This window comes from Xenopus tropicalis, chromosome 1 (genome assembly GCF_000004195.4).
Source record: "Xenopus tropicalis strain Nigerian chromosome 1, UCB_Xtro_10.0, whole genome shotgun sequence".
In the NCBI taxonomy this organism is placed as follows: domain Eukaryota; kingdom Metazoa; phylum Chordata; class Amphibia; order Anura; family Pipidae; genus Xenopus; species Xenopus tropicalis.
Window position 1 is genome coordinate 104,674,829 of NC_030677.2, and position 21,486 is coordinate 104,696,314.

Sequence of the window (21,486 nt, forward strand, 5' to 3'; positions counted from 1 at the left end):
TTAACAAAATGACTGGGACATATGGCATATTGGTTGAAGAGATATCAAATCACACAACCATTAAACAAAGCAATTCTAACTTCTTTGCATTAGTAATAGCTGGATTTTAATTAAGCTAAATTTTACCATATTTTATGGTAGCATGATAAAATCAAATAATAAGCTCTTTTTATCTTACCTTTCCATATTTGCTGAAGAGGTTCTTCAAATCTGTTGCTCTTGTGGTGGAGGAAAGGCCACTAACCCATAGATTTCTTCCAGAATTAGCATCAATTTGCCCTGGAACAACAAAGTCTGGCATTACAGACACTTATTTATAACCAAGTAAAATTCAAGACAAGACAACAATTGAAGATCAATGTAATATATGAAATCATCAGTATGGGTAATGCTTGATATGTTAAAAAGCACAAAAAGAATAATAAGGGCAACGGCACACGACAAGCTATCTTTTGCAGTTCGGTTCACTATCCTGCATATCTACATGCAGGTTCCAGAGGTAGAGGAGACGAACGGTGAACTGAGCTGCTCAAGACTGCTTTTCTAACTAAAGTATCTTGCAAATATGCTTATTTTTAGGTGGAGAAGCAGAAAATGCAATATGTATTTTTTGCCTCTACACCCCCTTTAATTTTGCCAGGTTTCAATTAGCAAATAGATATTCTGAGTATGGAATAGCCACTCATGTTTCCTATCAACCAATGCCCTTTCACTCATGCAAATAAGAGGCATTTGTCCTTACAGTAATGCAACTGTGAGACCAAGTATTTAGAGAACAAGACACTTAAAGGCCATTAAAGGTCTCTACTAGAATTGCCAGCTAACTTATATAAAAATAAACTTGGCCTCCCATCTCACTTATTAGAGAATCAACTTTAAATTAAGTCTGAATTCCTACAACTAACTTAGCTGACTAATGAAGTCCACAGAAAGATATGTAAATGCAGCACAAAATATTTGCACTGTGTGGACCAGCTGGTTACAAAAAAATATGAACCTCTGCATCTGTAACCAAAATTAAAATTCATATGTTGCAAATGGTATTTAAAGGGTTAACACACCCGGGCTCTATGTGCTATTATCCCGTCACAAGTTGGCTCTCTTATGTAACAGGGCTGGTATCATTTTGGAACTATAAAGGCAGTGCTGACAGTAAAACATTATCTTGTGCAAAAAGGCTATAGTACAGTGTTAGTTTTACTATTTAATAGCAACAGCCTAAGTACCAGATTACTGCAGTAAGTGAAAAACAACCCCTAGGCAATACTGCACTTTTTAGTCACCAATGCTTAGTAGAGAAAAAAAAATCATTATGTGCCATAGCAAATGTAGTAGGGAAAAGGTGGAAAGAGAATACACCATACCTTTGTCATCGTTTGAAATATTTTTCTCAATTTCGTCTTCAACAGAGCTAAAGAAAAACAAATATTAGTCAGTAAAGCATACAATGTGCATACTTATGAGGATATACCTACCAGTATGTCTTGCAGTTTGAGCCCGACTGGCAACACTCTAAGCACCAGATAGATACAAAGTATTACTGTGTCTTAAACTAAAACAACTACACTTTAGGATCTTTAAAAAATTCAGAGGAAAAAAAAAAATTCTAATGAGAATACATTTAAGATGGGTAATTGAAGATAAAAAAAAAAAACTGAAAGCATCTTTAAATGCCTATTTGTAAAAAAAAAATAAAAATAAAAATTAAAGATAGATCTGGTCTAGAACTGAAAAAATGACAAACCTCATCTTCTGATCATCCTCATTTGCAGAGGACTCTTTAGGGGCAGATGCTTCTTCCTCTCCGCATTCTTCATTTTTCTTTGGATCTTCAGTATCTTTTGCTTCATCAGCAGGTTTTTCCTCTGAATCCAAGTCTTTGTCAAGATTTTGTTGTGCTTGGCTACTCTGATCATTTGCTTTGTCTAAATCTACCATATCAATGTCCGCATTTTCCTTGCTTGTGTTTTGTTCATTAGATTCCCTGTCATCTGAATCTAAAGTTTTAATTTCTTCTGTTTCGCCCTCTTGATTTGACTCTCCATCTAAATCTAACGTGCTGTCAGCTGATTCAACAGTTACAAAAACATCTTCCTCTTTGCTCTTCTCTTTTTCCAATGAACCTTCATCCTTAACGGACTCCTCTACTTCTGGAGCATCTTCCTTAAGTGGCTCAGACTCATCATTTTCCCCCAATATGATGTGTACGCTCTCATTTTCTATAGAATTAATAGGAATAGAACGGCACAAGATTTAATGACCAGGGAAAAAAGCAATCACAATTGCGGAAGTGGCATTGCTGCCAAACTAATCTGAGATATTTACAGAGATTGGAAAATCCTACTTTGTGCACAAAGAGCCTACTTTTTTTAGTCTAAATACACTGACTGCAGCTTCAACTTCATAAATGTTCCCAGAAAATACCCCTTACTGCCTAAATAGCATGAGTCTTCAGTTTCTTCTACTCCAGTCACAAGATGATCTTCAAGTAAAGCCTTCTTTAGGTCCATGAAACTTTAATGCAATTTCTGCTCCAAAATTCTGAGAAATCCATTTAACAAAGCAGTCTGTTGTTGTGAATGTAAGTTCTCTTTGATAGGTCCATGAATGAAGTGCCATTGAAAGAATGTTCCAAAGTGAAACAATGTCCTTCAAGAATTATCATAGGTCTTCTGTGGTATCATTTTGCTTTCACTGTGGTGGTGTTCCTTCCCATCTTTCCTTAATCTAACTATTGCTACCAAAATAAAGCACATCCTTTGATCACCAGATATATGCAAATCTTATCACTTTAGAAACAATTTTGTAAAATTTCATATATCTGGTGATCTTTTTCCAATCTCTGTGGGTCATGCTTCAACAGAATTGCGCGCACATAAAAGAAAAACAAAAGAAAAATTAGGGAAAAAAAAAAAGACAACTGTAAGTTATAAGGGCAACCATATTACTACACTGTAAGGCAGTACCTTGCTCTGTGCCGGGGTCTTCATTTTCCTACAAAACAAAATATATTGTTGAAAGCATTGTCATCAAGCTTTTACCAAAAAACACCTGTTTGTTTGTATAAACTTGTATAAACTAAGTCTGCTGCTTTCATACATTTATACAATTTACAGAGGTGTCCCCCATGGGAAGCAATAGAACTTCTACTGATCTATATAGAATTATAGAAACTTTCTGTTGTGCTGAAAAGTAACAGTTTACTGTGTCAGGCAGGTATGGACAACTAGATGCCCTCCAAAATGTTGCTGAATAACACCACCCAATATACTGTCAAGAGCAACTGCTTGTTGCAGCACACCACAAGCTGCAGGTTTCACAATTACTAATGAATAAATAATGAATCCCGGTACATTGTATGCTGGAAACAAAAAAAAAACCCCTCTATACCAGAAGTTCATCTGTACAGGTTAAACAGTGTTCTTCTTAGACAAATCAAAACAGTCAGTTCTATTTTTGTCTTCAAAATACTGTAATCAGGTATACGAACAATACAAAGTTGTAATTAGAGACTGCAGTAAACTACATTAACCTGCACACAAAAAACTCCCATGTGTTAAAATTCCTTCTGCGCGAGTTAGATGATGCCCTCCAGAAAAAGGCTGTTTACATTTTTTGAAAAAAAAAAACAAATACAGCGATAAGATGTAAGAGGGGTGTAAACTTCTAATACCAAGCTATACATTTCTCACTCTCTTTGAAAGCAGGTTTTAAAGAAGTCTGCTTCAAAAGTTTTATAAAGCACTCAAGAGGTTTAGTTGAAATTGTTTTGACTAAAATGAGTACTATACCTTAATTTCTATCTAAAGGAACCAAAATGATGAATTCATATTTAATGGACAGTTGGTTCCATATTTTCCTTGTTGTTGAGGTATTTATCAGATTTTTACAGCACTATGCCACCTTTCCAGTGTTTGATTACAGGGTAGTATCAGCAAGTTTCTGTAGGCGCTCTCTATTAGATAACAGCCAGATTGCTGATATAGCCTTAGTAGTAGTGTTTTTTTTATGGGATAGCCCATATGAATTTATACTTTGACAACCTGAGAAGTGCAACTGGAAAGCTTTATTGAAGGTCTGGTGACAATTTAAGTGGAAAATTACAAATTAGCAAGCCAGTGAAATGTTGACCCCTAGATTTTTGATTGTTAACTTACAATCTCTGCCCCTTCAGCACATACTGATATGCCATGTATGTATGTATGTATGTGTATATATATTTATTAGAAAAACCCATAAAAATCCAGATGATAAAAATCAAACTCTCTCGGATATCCAGCTCTTCATCTGTATCATTTGGCTTGTCACTGATTTGTTAGCAATAGCAAAAATTACCTGGTTATCCCCAGAATCATCTTCCAACCCATTATCTTCTCCTTCTTCTATTTTACGCACTGCATTAAAGTGAAGAAAAAAAAAATGTAAGCCTTCGTAACACATTTGAAGTGCACTAATACAGGTATAGGACTTGTTATCCAGACGGAAAGACCCCTTATTCAGGTATTCCGGATAAGGGGTCTTTCCGTAATTTGGATCTCCATACCTTAAGTCGACTAAAAAAAAAATCAATAAAACATTCATTAAACCCAATAGGACTGTTTTGCATCCAATACAAATTATTTTTATCTTAGTTGGGATCAATTACAAGGTACTGTTTTAATATTACAGAGAAAAAAAGGAAATCAGTTTTAAAATTCTGAACTATTTGATTAAAATGGAGTCTATGGGAGACAGGTTTTCCATAATTTGGCGCTTTCTGGATAAGGGATCCCATACCTGTATAACAAACTGATGTAAAGACATGATGCACACACAAAAAAAAGTATGAAGCTATAATGCCTGCATATTAAATTTGAGTTGCAAAGAATTAATATTTACATATTAAGTTAACACATATTTAGTTAAAAGAGGTAGTATATACCCCTCCTTTTTTAATGCTGACTCAATTAATAGGGTTTGCGTCGAACATACTTTGCGCCTGTTTAATCACAAAAAACTATGGTTTTTGTTATTTCTTGCACTAAACAGTTAAATTGAATCTATTCTATGTTTAGTCCTTGCACGGTAGAAGAATACCACTGCATAAAACACCCTTTTGCGCAATCCAGGGGAGGGTGCAGGTTGTGTACTGGTTAACTACTTATCTACCTTGCAAGGACTTGGAGTCGCTTCGATCTCTCTGTTTCACGCAAGAAAAAACATGATTAAAGGAACAGTGACACCCAAAAAATTAAAGTGTATAAAAATAATTAATATATTATGTACTATTGCTCTGCACTGGTAAAAGTTGTGTATTTGCTTCATAAACACTACTGCAGTTTATATAAATACCCTGCTGTGTAGCCATGGGGGCAGCCATTTAAATTGAAAAAAAGGAGAAAAGGCACAGGTTACTAAGCAGATAACAGATAAGTAGCATAGATTCCCATTGTATTCTACACAGTTTATCTGTTATCTTATGTAACCTGTGCCTTTTCTCCTTTTTTCAATTTAAATGGCTGCCCCCATGGCTACACAACAGCTATTTCTATTAACTACAGTAGTCTTTCTGAAGCAAACACACAACTTTTACCAGTGCAGGGCAACAGTACATTATATTTTAATTATTTTAAAACATTTTTATTTTTTACTGTTACTGTTCCTTTAAAGGGGACCGATTACCCAAACATAAAAAGCTGTATATAAATTATAATAAATAAAACAAACCCAAATGACTTTTCTATTACCATACCCATTATAAAGGCATCTGATTTTTCCCCTCCCCCCTAACCATTTAATTGTGTAGCCAGTACCTGGGCATGTGCATCAGGTCCCCCCCAACAAGACAAGATTTTGGCATGATGCAAAGCTTGCTTTAAGTGCCCACAAAATGGCACCTGCCTGCTTGCTGAGATTGTAAATTCCAGGACTGAATAAAGCAAGATTTAAATAATTTATATAGTGTAAGTAAAGTTTATTTTACTTGACAAACAATAGAAAACAATATGTAATTACTTCTTGGGGCAACAGGTCCCCTTTAAAAACAGGCTCAAAAAGTATGTTCAGCACAAGCCCTATTCAGAGAACTCATGTTGAACATGGGGTTTTCAACGATTTTCAAAGATGGCACTTTAAAGAACGGGACTGTATGTAGTAACAGATGCAGACAAGCAAAGCATTCACCAAGGGCACAGAAGCATCAGATTTTCTAAACAGATTGCAGTTAATATGTGATACTAGATTTGTAATATAAAACCGGTCATGGCGCCTTATTAATTGGGGGAGAGTTATACACACCTCTACCACTACGTTTTGGAGTCTTTTTGCTTGGTGTGTCTGATGATACTGGTATTTCATCTGGATTTCCTCCTTCATCTTCAATAGCCTGTGAAAAGAGTATATTGAAGCTTTACTTTCTAACAAACAAAACCCACAGAGTTCAAGAAAAATATTTTCAAGTAATGAGAATAAGAAATAAATAAGGAAATATTTCACATTTTAAAGGATATCTTACAAATGTGGAATAATCCACAGGAGTATTACCTGGTATTTCTATAAAATGTTAATGGTTCTTTTTATGGTTTTTGAATTATTTAATTTGTAGTTCGACAACTTTCCAGCATGGAGTGTGATTTTCCCACGCACTATTAGTCTGTACTTCAGCCACACCCTCAATCAAGCATATAGATCTGATCAAATGCATGTTATGGGATTGATCATTACAACACAGAATGTACCACTGCGAATTTGTGAGGGATAATGATACAAGCCCTATCATTGATAGAAAAGTATCAGTCTCACTTTAATCTTTCATAATATCACAGTATGAGCAAGCAGACAGTTAAAACATCTTCTAATGTTACACAACTCTAATTTATTGCCATTTTTGTGCTGATATCCACCCTGTGTGCGCACTGACAGGTAAATGCAACGCCACATGGCAAATTTTCTTACACTGTTGGAGAAAATGGCAAGTAAAAGTAGCTGCATATGGGTGTATACGGATTTGCTTTTCTGGAACAGTAGTTGGATGGCTATTAAGAGAACTAAAGCCTAATAAGAGAAAAGGGCTCCAATTCTGAATTTTATATACTTAACTTACTATACCAGTCCAGATGTTTATTAGCCTATAACAGTAATGATCAAGATTTTTTTTTTTAGAGTTGTTCACTGGAGCTTTCCATCTTATGATTTTACCTTGTTCGGCTAAATGAGTGTCAGTGACACTGCACATGCTCAGTGTACGTAGGCCTGCTGTTGAGAAGCTTAGCTTAAAAGTCTTCAAGAATTATGAAACAGAAAACAAGGTTCAACTCTGATGGACCTTAAGCCAGATAACTGACAGCAGCACAAAGAATGTGCAGTGGATCAGCAGAAAAGACGATGCTGAGCTATTAAGGCACATTTGGGGGCACAGACACTAACTGCTGTGGGCTGGTGCAGAAAGGCAGAAAATATTTTGCAGCAATTCTAGCCTTTGTTGGGTTCTTTTAAACACAGGTTATGAGGAAAAGGAAGAACGGGCTTAAATCAAATAATTAATTGCACAGGAGAAACTTTAAATGAGGGCAAAAGCAAAAATAATTTCCTAGTAGCACAAAAATACTGGCACAACAGGACTAAAGGTGCCCCTACACCTTCAGATCCACTCGCTTGGTGATGCCGCCAAGCGAGTGGAACTTCTCCCCATGTCCCGCACCTACGGGTGGGCGATATCGGGCGAATCCAGGCTAATTCGGTCGTTTGGCCCTGGGGCCAAACGATCGAATTAGAACAACAGGTATAGGAGAAGTCAGATCAGGGACCACATCAAAGAGCCGATGCGGTCCCCGATTCGATTTAATTTTTTAACCATGCCCGTTCAATATCTGGCCAATTTCAGGAAGCAGGGGAACATTATGCTGACCAATTCAAAGAGAAACTGCACACATTAACATACTGAGTAAAACAAGGGTACTGTTGGTAAGACACTGGTGTGCAGACCATGCATGGCATATTTACAGCTGGGCCCAAGTAACTACAGATAAAGTGGCCCTGTGTGTGACTGCTGTGGGGAAAGGGGGGTCGTTTCAATAAAAGAATTTGAAGAAAAATAATTTTCACAATTCCTAACAATAAGGTTTTGCTGTAAGAAATTCAATCATGGGCCAAACATGTTTTATTATTATTCATTTCATTTTGTTCAATTTAACAATGGGGTACAAATGATTGTCTGGCAGGAGCCCTGGAATATTCCAACACCGCGGGCAGAATGGACTCACCCACGCAGATTTGCACAGATTAGAATTCCCCGAACCAACTGCACGCAACTCACCTTGCGAAGCCTCTCCATCAGCACACTCTTATTCCCACCGGTGTCCACATTTCTCTTCTTAAGCTCGGCCTTTAGATCGATCACTCGCAGTTCGCTTAGCTTCTTCATCTCTGGTTCCGAACCTGGGGACAAGCCTGAGTCCCCGGGAGACTGACTGTCTGCCATGTTATCTCGTAGCAGACAGAAAAACTAGGCAAAAAATGAATGCTAAAGGAAAGAAAGATTCACTAGCAGCAGCGGTACAACCACCGCCTTACAATTGCATAAATAAAATGGCCGATACCCACTGCCCGCTTCCGATACGCATGCGTGAGACGGAACCAATCGCTTTACTGAAAACCTGCGCCTGCGTGCTTTGGGCTGGATCTAGTATGATTAGCGCGCTTGCTCTTTGTTTGCTGGGAAATGGTGTCTCGGCAGATTTTGTTTCTTGAAAGAATGTTTTACTGTTAGTTGATTTTAAGGAAAACCGCGCTTGGCTATAAACATATATGATGAAGTAAAGGACCTTATGGTTTTAGGCTTATCTCCCCCTCCCGCCTGTTACTCCATTGCTTGATAACAATGTAATTTAAAAAAAATAAGATATACTGAAAGGCTGGTATTTAATTTTTCCAGAAATGTGGCAAACTTTTATGGTTTTAGAGACATATTTCTCAATTCTGCATAGTTAATTGCTGGTATCTCTGAGCCAAGCCCACTTAGAGACCATCTTTTAGTCAGGGCTCTTCACATGGGTAAATCTGGGCCTCATTGAATTTATGCGCCTTCCGGACTCTTCCTTCACCCTGCGCCTTTTTCTGTGTTTGGGGGGTGGCCACATGCTAGTGCAAAGAGTGCAGTTGCCTTAGAAGTCCTGAGTTTCCCATTAAATGAATGGAATAACTGAATTTAGGGGCCTGTTTATTATGCCGTGTAAAACTTAATTCACCAAAAAAAAAATTGTAAAATAAATGGTGAATTTCACTTTCGAATTGGCACATTTTAAAGGAGAAGGAAAGGCTAATAAAGAGTTGCTCTCAAGCTACAGGCATACCTTCAGTTCTCTCAATAGTGCCCTTAAAAGAGAAGGAAAGGCTAGTAAAGAGTTAATCTCAAGCTGCAGGCATACCTTCAGTTCTCTCAATAGTGCCCTTAAAGGAGAGGAAAGGCTAGTAAAGAGTTAATCTCAAGCTGCAGGCATACCTTCAGTTGTCTCAATCGTGCCCTTAAAGCAGTGGCGTAGCGTGGGCTTTCGTCGCCTGGGGCCGACCGGAAATTTGCCGCCCCTCTATTTAGTTATTCTTAAAAAAAATAGACAAAATAAAAAAAGCAGCATTACATTTTTTTATTGATTAAAAATTTACTTTTCGTATTTTTTTAATAGAAAAATCTTTTATACAATTGTCAATATCAATATGTATGTCATGTTCAATTGCCAGAATAGCTAAATTTGTTAGCCTTAACGTGGACATAGTTGATCTGAGATAATTTTTGATTAATTTGAGCTTAGAGAAGCTTCTCTCGCAACTAGCATTACTGATGGCAGATGTTAAAAAAATTCTCAACATTATGACAATGTTTGGTAAACCATCTTCAAGTTTGGACTCAATAATATATTTTAATAAACTCAGAGAGCCAGACCTAATGAGTTCTTCTTTTTTACAGTCTGAGTCTGTTGCAGCTACAAAAGCTTGTAGACGTACGCGCTCAAGTAGAAATTCTTCTTTATTAATGTCTTGAGGTGCTTGGTCTAAGTTAAGCTCGTCCCTGCTCAATATCACTTCAGGTCTTAAAAAATCGTATTTTTGCGCTAGATTTTGCAACTGTTGGAATCTTTCTCGAATTTCAGCAGATACTCTGTCTATTGAAGAAAAAAATGTTCGCTTCAAGTCATCTTCGTACGATAACTGAATATCTTTACTTCCGTCACCAAATATATGCTTCCTCCTGATTCGCCTTGGGGGTTCCAAAGAAATTTCAAGCTCTTCACATAATCTTTTAGTGTATTTGAAAGCGTCATTCACGAATTCCTCTCGTTTTGCTTCTAATACGGCCTGTAAAGCACGTATTTTTTGAGCACATTGATGGATATTTAGTCCCTCTGTTTGCAAATAATTTTGAGCATCATTGACTTCACACAGTATCGGTTGCCAGAAGCCTAAGTAACATAAAAAGGAATGCGATTGCATAGCGACTAATAAACTTCCTGCATCTGTGCGTGTATTAAAGCTTTCACTCGTTTCTGTCAGTTTTTCCAGTGCAGTTATAGTTTCTTTGTAATGGTGTCTAATATAATTTACAGCATCGCCTCTAGCGCTCCAACGTGTGTCCTGTATCCTCTTCAAACTTTTTCCTGTGGATTCAAGAAGAACTTCCCATCGGTGCGTTGATGTAGAAAAAAAAGAGTAGCAGCGTTCTAGTGTACCAAAGAAAGTAACCAAATTTACCTCAACTGAAGCTGCATGTACGCAAACTAGATTTAGCGAATGGTTTGAGCAAGGAACAAATTCGGCATTAGGATTGATATCTTTGATCCGCTGTTGGACACCTGTGTGGCATCCAGCCATGGTGACAGCATTATTGTAAGCTTGCCCTCTACAGTTCATAATGTCGAGACCATCAGCCTTAAGTTTGCTTACTATCATATCACTTATACCTTCCGCAGTTTTGTTTTTCGTTTCAATGAAATCTATAAAAGATTCCTCTACTCTTACTTCGTGGTTTTCAATCATCACATATCTCACTACTTGGCTTGTTTGATCTTTGTGGGAAGTATCTGGGGTGCTGTCAAAAATAATGGAATAATATTTAGCCTTTTGGATACGAGCTATAATTTTTTGGTGAACTTTGTTTCCTAAAATTTCTATAAACTCATTTTGAATTTGAGGTGACATATAAGTGAGAGAACTGTTTTGGCCCATTTTTATCCTTACTAAATGCTCTCTGAGAACAGGGTCGTACTTTGCCAGAAGATGTACCAATTCTAAAAAGTTGCCTCTATTAGTGCTGGTATCATCTTCCCGGTGACCACGCAACGCCAAATTTAGTTTTGCCAGAAATTGTATAATATCGAACATTCTTGTCAGAACTTCATGCCACTTCTTAGTTTCTTTTGCTAATACTTCTTGTTGTTTCTTATCAATTGTTTGTCCTTTCCGAAGTCTCTTTTCTAACTCCTTCCATTTGCAAAAGTTTTCGTTATGTTGAGTACTTAGTTCATGATTGGCAACCTTGGGATTCAATTTCCACCAAGTATTAAATCCGTCGGTGGAGTAAAATTTCGGCGTGTTAGATGAATTCGCGTTTTGGAATAAACGGCAACAGAAACAAAACAATGAAGCTTTCGAAGGAGAATATGCCAACCAAGAGGGCAAAACTTTTTCACCGTTTGGCAATGTCCGGTAAAACCAATCTCTAGTCAGCCTTCTTCGTGTTGTTGATTTTGTAAAGTCCATGTCTGACTGAACAATGCGTGTTACTGTCGACTTTTCAGAGAAATCAGTATTTATATTTTGAACGACTTCAGGGCCTCTCTGTACCAACAGCAATCTTGTATTCGAATCTATACTTTCAGGCCATTTCCCAATATCGTTGAAATCAATATCTTCTTTTTCTTTCGGTGATGGAATTTTGGCAATCACAGAACTATTTGAATTTGTGGAGGAGTTCGTATTAATCAAAAGTTGTGAGTCATCTGTGCCGGTCTTTTCTTTTATTTGAGCTACTTCTTCGGTTGAAGAAGATTCTGGCAAAGCAGGCGTGCACTCCTCCGAAAGTTTCAGAAACTTCAGTATCGCTCCTTCATTTTTTTTGATATTCTCTACTTTTGCTTTCTTCTTATTCCGGTAATACGCTCCACTTTCTTTTACTCTTTTCATATTTGAGATGTGCTATAAAAGAGAAAAAAGCTTTCCTATTGAATCCTATTGAGTAGATAGTAAAACATTTACTAAAGCTACAGAAAACATTGGAAACAAATGCATAGCAGGGCAAGGGTATTACAGAAAGCAAGCCTTTGCGTACAGCTTGTTTAATTATTGTATTTATTATTGTATTTTAGTTCAAAATCAAATGCATACTTGCAGAGATTATACTGTACTATATTGTACGGACCTATCCTATACTAACTGTAGATATTAATATCACAATAGCCTTGGATACTATGCTTGTTCAAGAACTCATCCAGGCCCCTCTAATAGGCATTAACAGAATCTGCCATTACAACATCACTAGGAAGGGCATTCCCCAACCTCACTGCCCTCACCGTGAAAAACCCCCTACTGTACGTTGCTGCAAATGAAAGTTAATGGTGATGGTGGCGCGGTGAGAAATATCCGTATAAGTATTTATTTGGCACCAAGGCAATTCCACATAATGTAAATAATTCAAATAGCATTAGCAAATAGCACATCTCCTGCCCCCTTACTGAGTAAATCTACCAGCTAACACCTATCACTGCAGCCCAGCGTAAAAGAGGGAATAACACTGGTAGGAATAGAATGTACAAGCTGAAGGTACAAGGTTATATTTGCTTTGTATCTATAGGTTTTCATCTCTGCAGAAGTTGCCATGTAACCTCCAGTATAAGACCCCTCTGTTCAGCTATACCAGCAGAATGGAAACCTGACTTCATTTTCTTTAACCTTCTCATCTGTGCAGTTGGCACTTTTACTGTGTTTGGTATAGATTATAAAACCTCCTCCAAGTGATTGATTGAATTTGAAATGCGGTGCGCATGTCATAATTGTCAAAAGTGGATTCAGCTGTGCGTCCGTGGCTGCCCATGGTGGCAGGGCCGCCATCAGAAATCACGGGGCCCCTCCCATCAGTACAGGACACACAGACATAAAAAGTATTAGGGTCACCCTACCACAGTGCCCCCTAACACTATGCTGCCCAGGCCCCCCTAACGCTATTCTGGCCACGGTCCCCCCATACAACTGCCCTATAGACAGTACCCCCATACACAGTGCCCCCAATTGCCCCATACACAGTGCCCCCCACACACTTTGCCTCCAATTGCCCATAGAAAGTGCCCCAATTTCCCCATAGACAGTGCCTCCAATTGCCCCATACACAGTGTCCCCATAGACAGCCCCCTCCACACAATGCCCCCAATTGCCCTTAGACAGTGCCCCCAATAGGAAGTGCCCCCATACACAGTGCCCCAATTTCCCCATACACAGTTCCCCCATAGACAGTACCCCCCAAAGACCTTGCCCCCCCACAGAAAGTGCCCCCATACACAGTGCCCCAATTGCCCCATACACAGTGTCCCCATAGACAATACCCCCCAAAGACCTTGCCCCCCAATAGAAAGTGCCCTCATACACAGAGCCCCAATTGCCCCATACACAGTGCCCCCAATAGGAAGTGCCCCCATACACAATACCCCACAAAGACCTGGCCCCCCCCATGGAAAGTGCCCCAATTTCCCCATAGACAGTAGCCCCCACACTGTGCCCCCAATTTCCCCCATAGTACATACCCCCAACAGACCATCGGCGGCGGCTCCTTCTCTCTTACAGGCAACAGGCGCTTCTATAAGGTTGCGCCTCGTCGCTGACGTGTGACGTCATACGCACGGGCGCAACCTTATAAAAGCGCCTGTTGCCTGTAAGAGAGAAGGAGCCGCCGCCGCCCCTTCTGATACGCCGCCCGGGGCCATGGCCCCCTCGGCACCCCCCTCGCTACGCCACTGCCTTAAAGGAGAGGAAAGGCTAATAAAGAGTTAATCTCAAGCTGCAGGCATACCTTCAGTTCTCTCAATAGTGCCCTTAAGTCTCCCCATATTTCACCTGTTCAGGTGCGTCCGTGACAGACTGCAAATACACCTAGTTACAAGCCAATTTTTAAAAAAATTAATTTGGCAATTTGCTATGGGCAAGGGGGCTCTACACTATATTAGGGGCTACAGTAGTAGCCTTTCCTTGCTCTTTAAGTCTCCCCATATTTCACCTGTTCACAAGATCTGAAGCCAAACAGGAAGAAAAAACTCTGAGCTGGGTAAAGAGGATTCCCATAATGCATCGCTCCTGCTCAGACCCTACGACCAGGACACTGTAGGCGGCGCATGTGCATTGCTCTTTTTCAGTGACAGAAGCAGGCGCGCTCCCCTCCTCTCCCCTACCATGGCCCCTGTGAACGCGCACACAGACGCAGAGGACACAGAAGCACAGAAGGACCAGGCAATTGATGTGGCCAAGCCTGGCAATGTGTGAAGTTACCAGGAGCTCTTCCAGCCATCTTGGCCAAGGTCACATGTAGCGTAGATCCGTTTATCTCAGCCCTGCATTTTTCTGTCTGGCTAAAAGAAGAGGATCTGCTTTCCTACACTGCTGCCTGTGTGCCTGCACTGAAAACAACAGTATCCACCTTTCTACTTCCGTGTTTATGTGACAAAAAAATCACAAGATTTTAAGGATTCGGGTTCGATTCGGCCAAGAGCGTGGATTCGACCAAATCCTGCTGAAAAAGGCTGAAACTTGGTCAAATCCTGAACCGAATCCTTGATTTGGTGCATCCCAAATTAGTAATTAAAAAGTAATTAAATTAAAGTAAGAGGTGGGTGAATTGCAGTAAGGATATAGGCCGGTATGGGCTGCTTACATAAAGTAGAAGTTTTGATGAACTGAGGATATTGCACGGTAGGTTAAGTTTAGTATATTGTTCTAGGTAGGAGGAAGCTGCATTTTTGAATACCAGCATATATTAAATTTGGTAACACCTCTCAGCCATACCACTTTCTAATTAGGAACTAGTATTTTATAAGGCCTGTACAGAATAGTGACATCTCCCAGCCTAGTTCTTCTACAATTGTGGATCTATAAACAACATCACCACCACAACAAGATAGCTGAGTTATGCTTTTCACCAAGAGTTTCTTTCTTTATTCAGTTCTTATTAGTTGGCTCCATCTATCTTTGTATATTTTCTATGAGAGTAAATCATTACATTAATCCTGTTGATTTGAGAAACTGCTGCTTCGAGATTATCTTTGACCAGTCCCTATCCTTTTCTCATCATATTAATGTCATTGGCAAAACCTGCTGCATGTTCCTCTACAACAGGGCTGTCCAACCAGATGTGGCCCTCCAAAGGATTTTTATGGCCCCCCAGCCTGCTCATAGACTCCATAGGCATGACTGTATGACATCATCATTTTTGTTTAATTCAGCCCTCGAACTGCATGAGAAATAATCGGCTCACTACATGTAAATAGTTGGACAGCACTGTTCTATAATATTGCAAAGGTATACCCTTACTACTAAAACACTAATTCATGTCCTTATCCTATCCTGCTTGCTGCTCCTTACCTCTGGAATTCTGTCCCTGGAAAAATTCTCTCAACCCCTTTAAAAAGAAACTCAGATCCCTTTGGAGCACTAGAACATTAACTACCTAATCTTGGAACACAAAGGCCTTTGCCAAATAGTTGTGCACTTTGCCCTCCATATTTTGTGCCTGCATAGTATCCACTCACTTAGAATGTAAGCTCTACAGGACTGAGACTTCCTTCCTACTGTGTCTCCTGTGACATGACATGGGGACACCTAAAAGATGCTATACTTTTTATCATTTAAGCCAGGGGAAATATACCTCAATTAACAAGTTTCCTTTCCCAGAAAACCCTACATTAACTCATGTGGAGTTTCCTGTATAATTGCTTGAGCTGAAAGTAGTCTTGCCACGGGTTAGGCTGGTGACATACTGGCTGAGGGCAACCCTAGCCAAAAGTCTCAAGCAAACATAAATCTGCCTGTTTGTACTTTTCTATATTGTAACATTGTACAGCACTGTGTATGTTAGTAGCTCTTTATAAAGTTATAAATACATACTATAGGTCATATACTCAGGGGTGATTCTGTCCTTTCTGCTGCCTGAGGCGAAAGCATGGCAATGCGCCCCCCTCATGCCACACCCCTTGCCACATGACACACCCCCTTGTGACACGCCCCCTTTACACCATGTCTTTCTCATACAGGATATGTAAATTACCCTTAATGTGTTACCATTAATAAATAAAGTATATGGATACTATAGACAGATACTTTGTACTGTCTTTTTTAGCCTAGAGACATTAAAAAAGCTTTTAAATAATTATTCTACAGTATATTAGGCAGTCATTTCACAATAACTGTACAGGAAATAAAACTCTAGTCATTACCAACAATAAAAATAGAGAACACTTACCAGTAAACAATTCAAAAGTTAATGTCATTTGTAACCTCATAAACCTCTTTCCCACTTGCTTGTAATTTAACAAACTTTAAGAGTGCTGTGAAATTTTCTTACATTGCAGGTTAAAAAATATAGCTTTATGCATGTTAAAAGTTCAAACTGGAAAATTAAAAACGTACTTACCAAAGCAAGAAATGCAACAGGATTTTTTGAAGGATGAAAGCATCAAATCTCAACTCTTAACTGGCTCACAACTGACTTTGAGTAAGAACACACTTCTCGAACTTGTCACATCTCTAATCTTGTGAAAACTCGGATAACTTTAACAAGAACATAATTCAAGTAGCCAGGGCTGTCAACTTTCTTTTAAATGATTGGTGCTCTCCTTGCCTTCTGAGTAGCAAATGCATGAATTGATTCCTCCAGGTCGAGTTTCTGGGCAAGCTCATGCTCAATTGATATAGTGGCAAGGCCAATAAGTCTCTCCTGTGTCATTGTTGCACGTAGGTATGTTTTGATGAGTTTTAACTTGGAGAAGCTGCGCTCACCACTAGCAACTGTTACCGGAAGTGTAAGTAATATTCGTAGAGCAATGCAGGTATTGGGAAAAATTGAGTATATTTTTCTGTTGCAGATATGCGCTAAAACTCCCTTCAGTGTGGTGCAGCTTGAAGGCAGATATCTGTTTAGAACTTTTAACTCGTAATGCAGGTCTGATGCATCAATGTCACGAAGTTCACCATCAGAGAGTGCTTTCTCAAGCCTTTCACACTGCTGTTTAAGTTCTTCATCTGTGAAATACTTAAGTTTTGGAATGTTGTAAAGCAACCCAAATACGCTGCTATGTTCCTTTAGCTGCTGGAATCTTTCATCAACCGACTGGATGGCACAATCTAGCACACAGTAAAAGAAATTCGCTTTGAACAGCTGCTTTGGGTCGACAATTTGTTCATCCTCTGCTTCATAATCAAAGTGTTTTTTCCTGTGGCAAGTTCTTTTATGCACAAGTGGAAAATTAGCATCAATTTTCAGCTCTTCTGCCAAGGTCTTTGCTGTTTTTAAGACATTCTCAAATTCTTCATCTGACCGGTACCTTTGCAGAAACACCTTTGTTCTTTCCAGCTGTTCCACTGCACCAGAAAGATCAACTTCAATTCCTTGCAGTCTTTTACTTGTGATATTTATTTCAAATAAGATATACCATAAAACTAAACCACACAAAAATTTAAAGTTGCATATATTTTTCTGAATACCTCTTACTTCTGCAAGGGTTTTAGAAAATGCAGCACCCATCAACGTGCCATCCTCTGTAATAGCAGTTAGGGCATCATCAATTTTTCCAATTTGGTTGCGAACAGCCTTCACAGCATCAATTCGGCTTTCCCAGCGGGTTGTGCTTAAGGGTTTTAGTGTAAGGTGTTTCTGTGGTTGACCCAAGTGATTTTTAAGAATAGTCCATCGATGTGTAGATGCAGAGAAGAAAACATAGAGGCTCTGAACTACATTTAAAAACTCCACAGCTTCAACAGATGCAGAAGCAGCATCACTAACAACTAAATTTAAGGAATGAGAACTGCAAGGAACGTAGAATGCACGAGTGCTAAGTGCCCTTACACGAGCCTGAACACCACTAACTTTGCCTTTCATATTTGATCCATTATCATAACCTTGGCCTTGCATATTTTTAATGTCAATGCCAAGTTCTTCCAAGCGTTGAATGAGGACATTTGTCATGCCAGCTCCTGTGGTATCACTGACTTCAATAAATCCCAAAAGTGTTCTTTTATATTAATCACAGCAGGGTCATTTCCGGTATTCACATTAACAAACCGCACCAATAAAGTCATCTGTTCTTTATGGCTCATGTCAGGAGTACAGTCTAGAATGACTGAGTAGTATTTTGCTGTGAATAAATAAGCTAAGATCTTCTGCTTGATTTGAAGAGCTAGTAACTGAATAATCTCATTTTGTGTTATGCTCCCAAGATAATGGTTGTGAGTTTCATTGGTGGTTCCAAAACACCATCAAATTCACTTATTGCCTCCACAAATTTAAGAAAGTTGCCATTGTTTGGTGCAAAAAGTTTATTTGACTTCCCACGAAAGGCAAGGTTTTGAATAGTCAGTGTTCTAACAAGCACAATCAACCTTCTAAGGACATTTTTCCAGCGCTGAGTTTCAGCTTCAATGTGTTCTTTATTTATGTTCTCAATTGTAAAATTCTTCCTTAGTCTTGACTCGAGTTCTTTCAATTTGCTGAAAGCCCTGTTATGATATGTTGCCTTATCATGACTGGCTAAATTTCTAGCAAGGTTCTTCCAGTCATTTGTTCCAGTAGAACAAAGTACAGATACAGCACATTTAGGTGGAAAGATCTTGCAGCAAAAACAAAAAACAGCATCCTTACTTTCCGAATACATAAGCCACTCTCGCTCTGTGGTCTCTAAGTTTGGGAGATGACGCCAATAATGCTGCCGGTGAAAACTACGTTTGCTTTGATCTTTTGGATAATGAAAGCACTTTATTTGCTGCGGCCCATGCAGTATAAGAAAATCCCTTAATCCTGTGCTAATATCCATCCACAATCCAGGGTCTCTTAGTAGTGATGTACTTAATGCTATACTGGCATCAGACTGTGTCTGAGACTCTTTCAAAACATCCTCTCTTGTTTCCTCTGATTTTTCCTCCACAACTATTTCTGGTGAAACAATACCTAATGGCACAACATAATCACTTTGGCTTTGATCTTTAGGGACATCTTGTGAAACTGAAGATAACATATTAGGATCAGGCACTTCAATTATAATTTGGCTGGTAGACGGGATAGCTGGACTTTTTGATGGTGATGAAGTATCTAACACCAAAGTGGCATCTTCAGTTACTTCATGTAAAACAGCTGAAGATGGGGAAGCAGGATAAGGCATTTCAGATAGAATTTGGCTGGTATCCATTCCTGTACTTTTTTCAGCATCAGGCTGGTTGGTTGCACATTCACTTTTCCCTGCAGAAGATTCTCCTTCTGAGAGAAATTTTATAATGGCGCCTCTCTGTTTAGAAAAAGCTGCTTCCTTGGCTTCCCGCTTTTTTTTTATAGTGTGCCCCAGAAAATCTTTTCCTTCCAGACATCCTTCTGCTTCTTAATTTTAAATTATATGGAGTGTTTGCTGTGTTTTCTTTCTGCAAATCCTGTACAAGTAATATGTATTTTGTACACCAAAATCAGCACTGCCCTATAAAGGTAAGAACAGCATTGGCATATGTTAATTAGCTTAGCACTATACCAGCATCACCCTATATTTTTTAAGCCATCAGTGCCCTATAACATTTATATCACTATTACTGTTTATATTATATATAAAGTAATATATAATATAATATATATAAAGTAAAAAGAGTATAACAGCATTGCCATATAAATAACTGTATGAGGGGTTGGGTATGGGATCATATATTCTGATACCCAATATACTGAAAACTATGAATTAGGCTTAGCATTTCATATAGAGTCCATTATAAGAAAATAATTCAAATAATTGCCCTTTTCTGTGTAATAATAAAACAGAACCTTCGTAAGTACGCTACATGAATCCATACTTTAAACAAAACAATCCTATAAGGTTTATTTTAAAGTGATACTGACACTAAAAAATATCTTTTCAGAATATTAATCTAATTTAAAAGTTACCTATAGGTCATGTTGATCATTTTTTGCTGATAGTTCTGCTTTTGTAAGTAATTATTACATGAAGTTCCTGTCCTTTCTCAGCCTGTAGACTTTCTAATGCTAACAGACTACTGCTGTACAAATATGGCAGCCCCCTCATAGAGGAACAGGGGGGTAAGAAAGGCATTGTAAAAGCATGAGGCAAATACTCTTATGGCAAAATCATAAATAGCATTCAAACATAATGTTGATTGATTTATTATTATTTTAAAATAAGAAAATGGAATTCCAATAATAATTCCACAATTAATTCATTATGTGCAAAAATACATGTTTAAAGTGATGTGTGCTTCACATCAGATGAGTAACGTTAGTTCATAAATGTGTTTAAAAGATAAACCAGATTCCATGAAATTAATTCATATACAAGATACAACTAGTATATGTGCATATTGATGATAATCACAATTAATTTATTAAGTACATACAAATAAAGTGACATGTGCCTATATACAAATGTGACTGGGATTAGGGATAAAAAATTAATTCCTTAGGCTAATTAATACCACCAAAATTTTATTATGGTATGGTAATATACATTATACATATATTTTACACACACTGGAGAAATAACAGGCCGTGTCAGTAAATCAGTAAGTATAAAACGATAACGATTCATTCACCAACTCCAAATTGGAGTCTCCAATGAAACGGTTTATTCAGTAGTTGACTCTGTACCAACCTGAACATTTGTTAGCTGCTAAAAAAACTTTCTGCCCTGAGGTTTGTTAGGACTGCGATGCGCCGCGCGGGTGTGGATAGATCGGCTGCCTGGCTTCCAGCGGCGCGCCCAGCTTGATGAAGTACACGTACACGTGCGACTGGCTGCGATCCAGGCCAGAGCAGGCAAGAGTAGATGACTTAAGCAGCACAGCCGAGCGCTGCGCGGGTACCTACGCAACGCAGTCCGAACACGAACAGCTCCGATTGGCTCAGTGTTCTTATCTAAGCAGCTAAGAGCCAACCAGTGATCAGGTCTGGCCGGGCAACAAGTAAGGGCGGCGCAAGTCACACAATTTAAATTCTGAACACTTAACAGTAACAAGCAGCTTTTTTTTAGATATATTTCAGGCGGCTAAATTGCCGCCCCTCGTTTTGACCCAAATTTTGCCGCCTGAGGCGAGATTCTCAGGCGGCCTCATTATAGAAGCGCCCCTGCATATACTGCACACTTTTATGGTTTGTATTCCTCATTATGTAGCAAATCATAGTCATTATATTCAGGGTCCCAGTGGGCCCCGGCGGCCCAGACCCGACCCTTGTGTCGTGTCCCCTGCCCGACTGCTCCTGCCCTGACGCAGTAATTT

At 38.8% G+C, this 21,486-nt stretch overlaps 1 protein-coding gene across 1 annotated transcript; it reads right to left on the reverse strand.

The window, feature by feature from the left end:
• Window positions 1-1,966: 1,966 nt before the first annotated feature.
• Window positions 1,967-8,495, reverse strand: safb (scaffold attachment factor B). Its single transcript, NM_001016713.2, has 4 exons — window positions 8,294-8,495; window positions 6,277-6,364; window positions 4,336-4,394; window positions 1,967-2,994 (listed from the first exon to the last, which is right to left on the reverse strand). The coding sequence occupies exons 1-4, from the start codon at window positions 8,456-8,458 to the stop codon at window positions 2,899-2,901; spliced, it is 408 nt and encodes a 135-aa protein (NP_001016713.1). The 5' UTR covers window positions 8,459-8,495; the 3' UTR covers window positions 1,967-2,898.
• Between the last annotated feature and the right edge of the window lie 12,991 nt (window positions 8,496-21,486).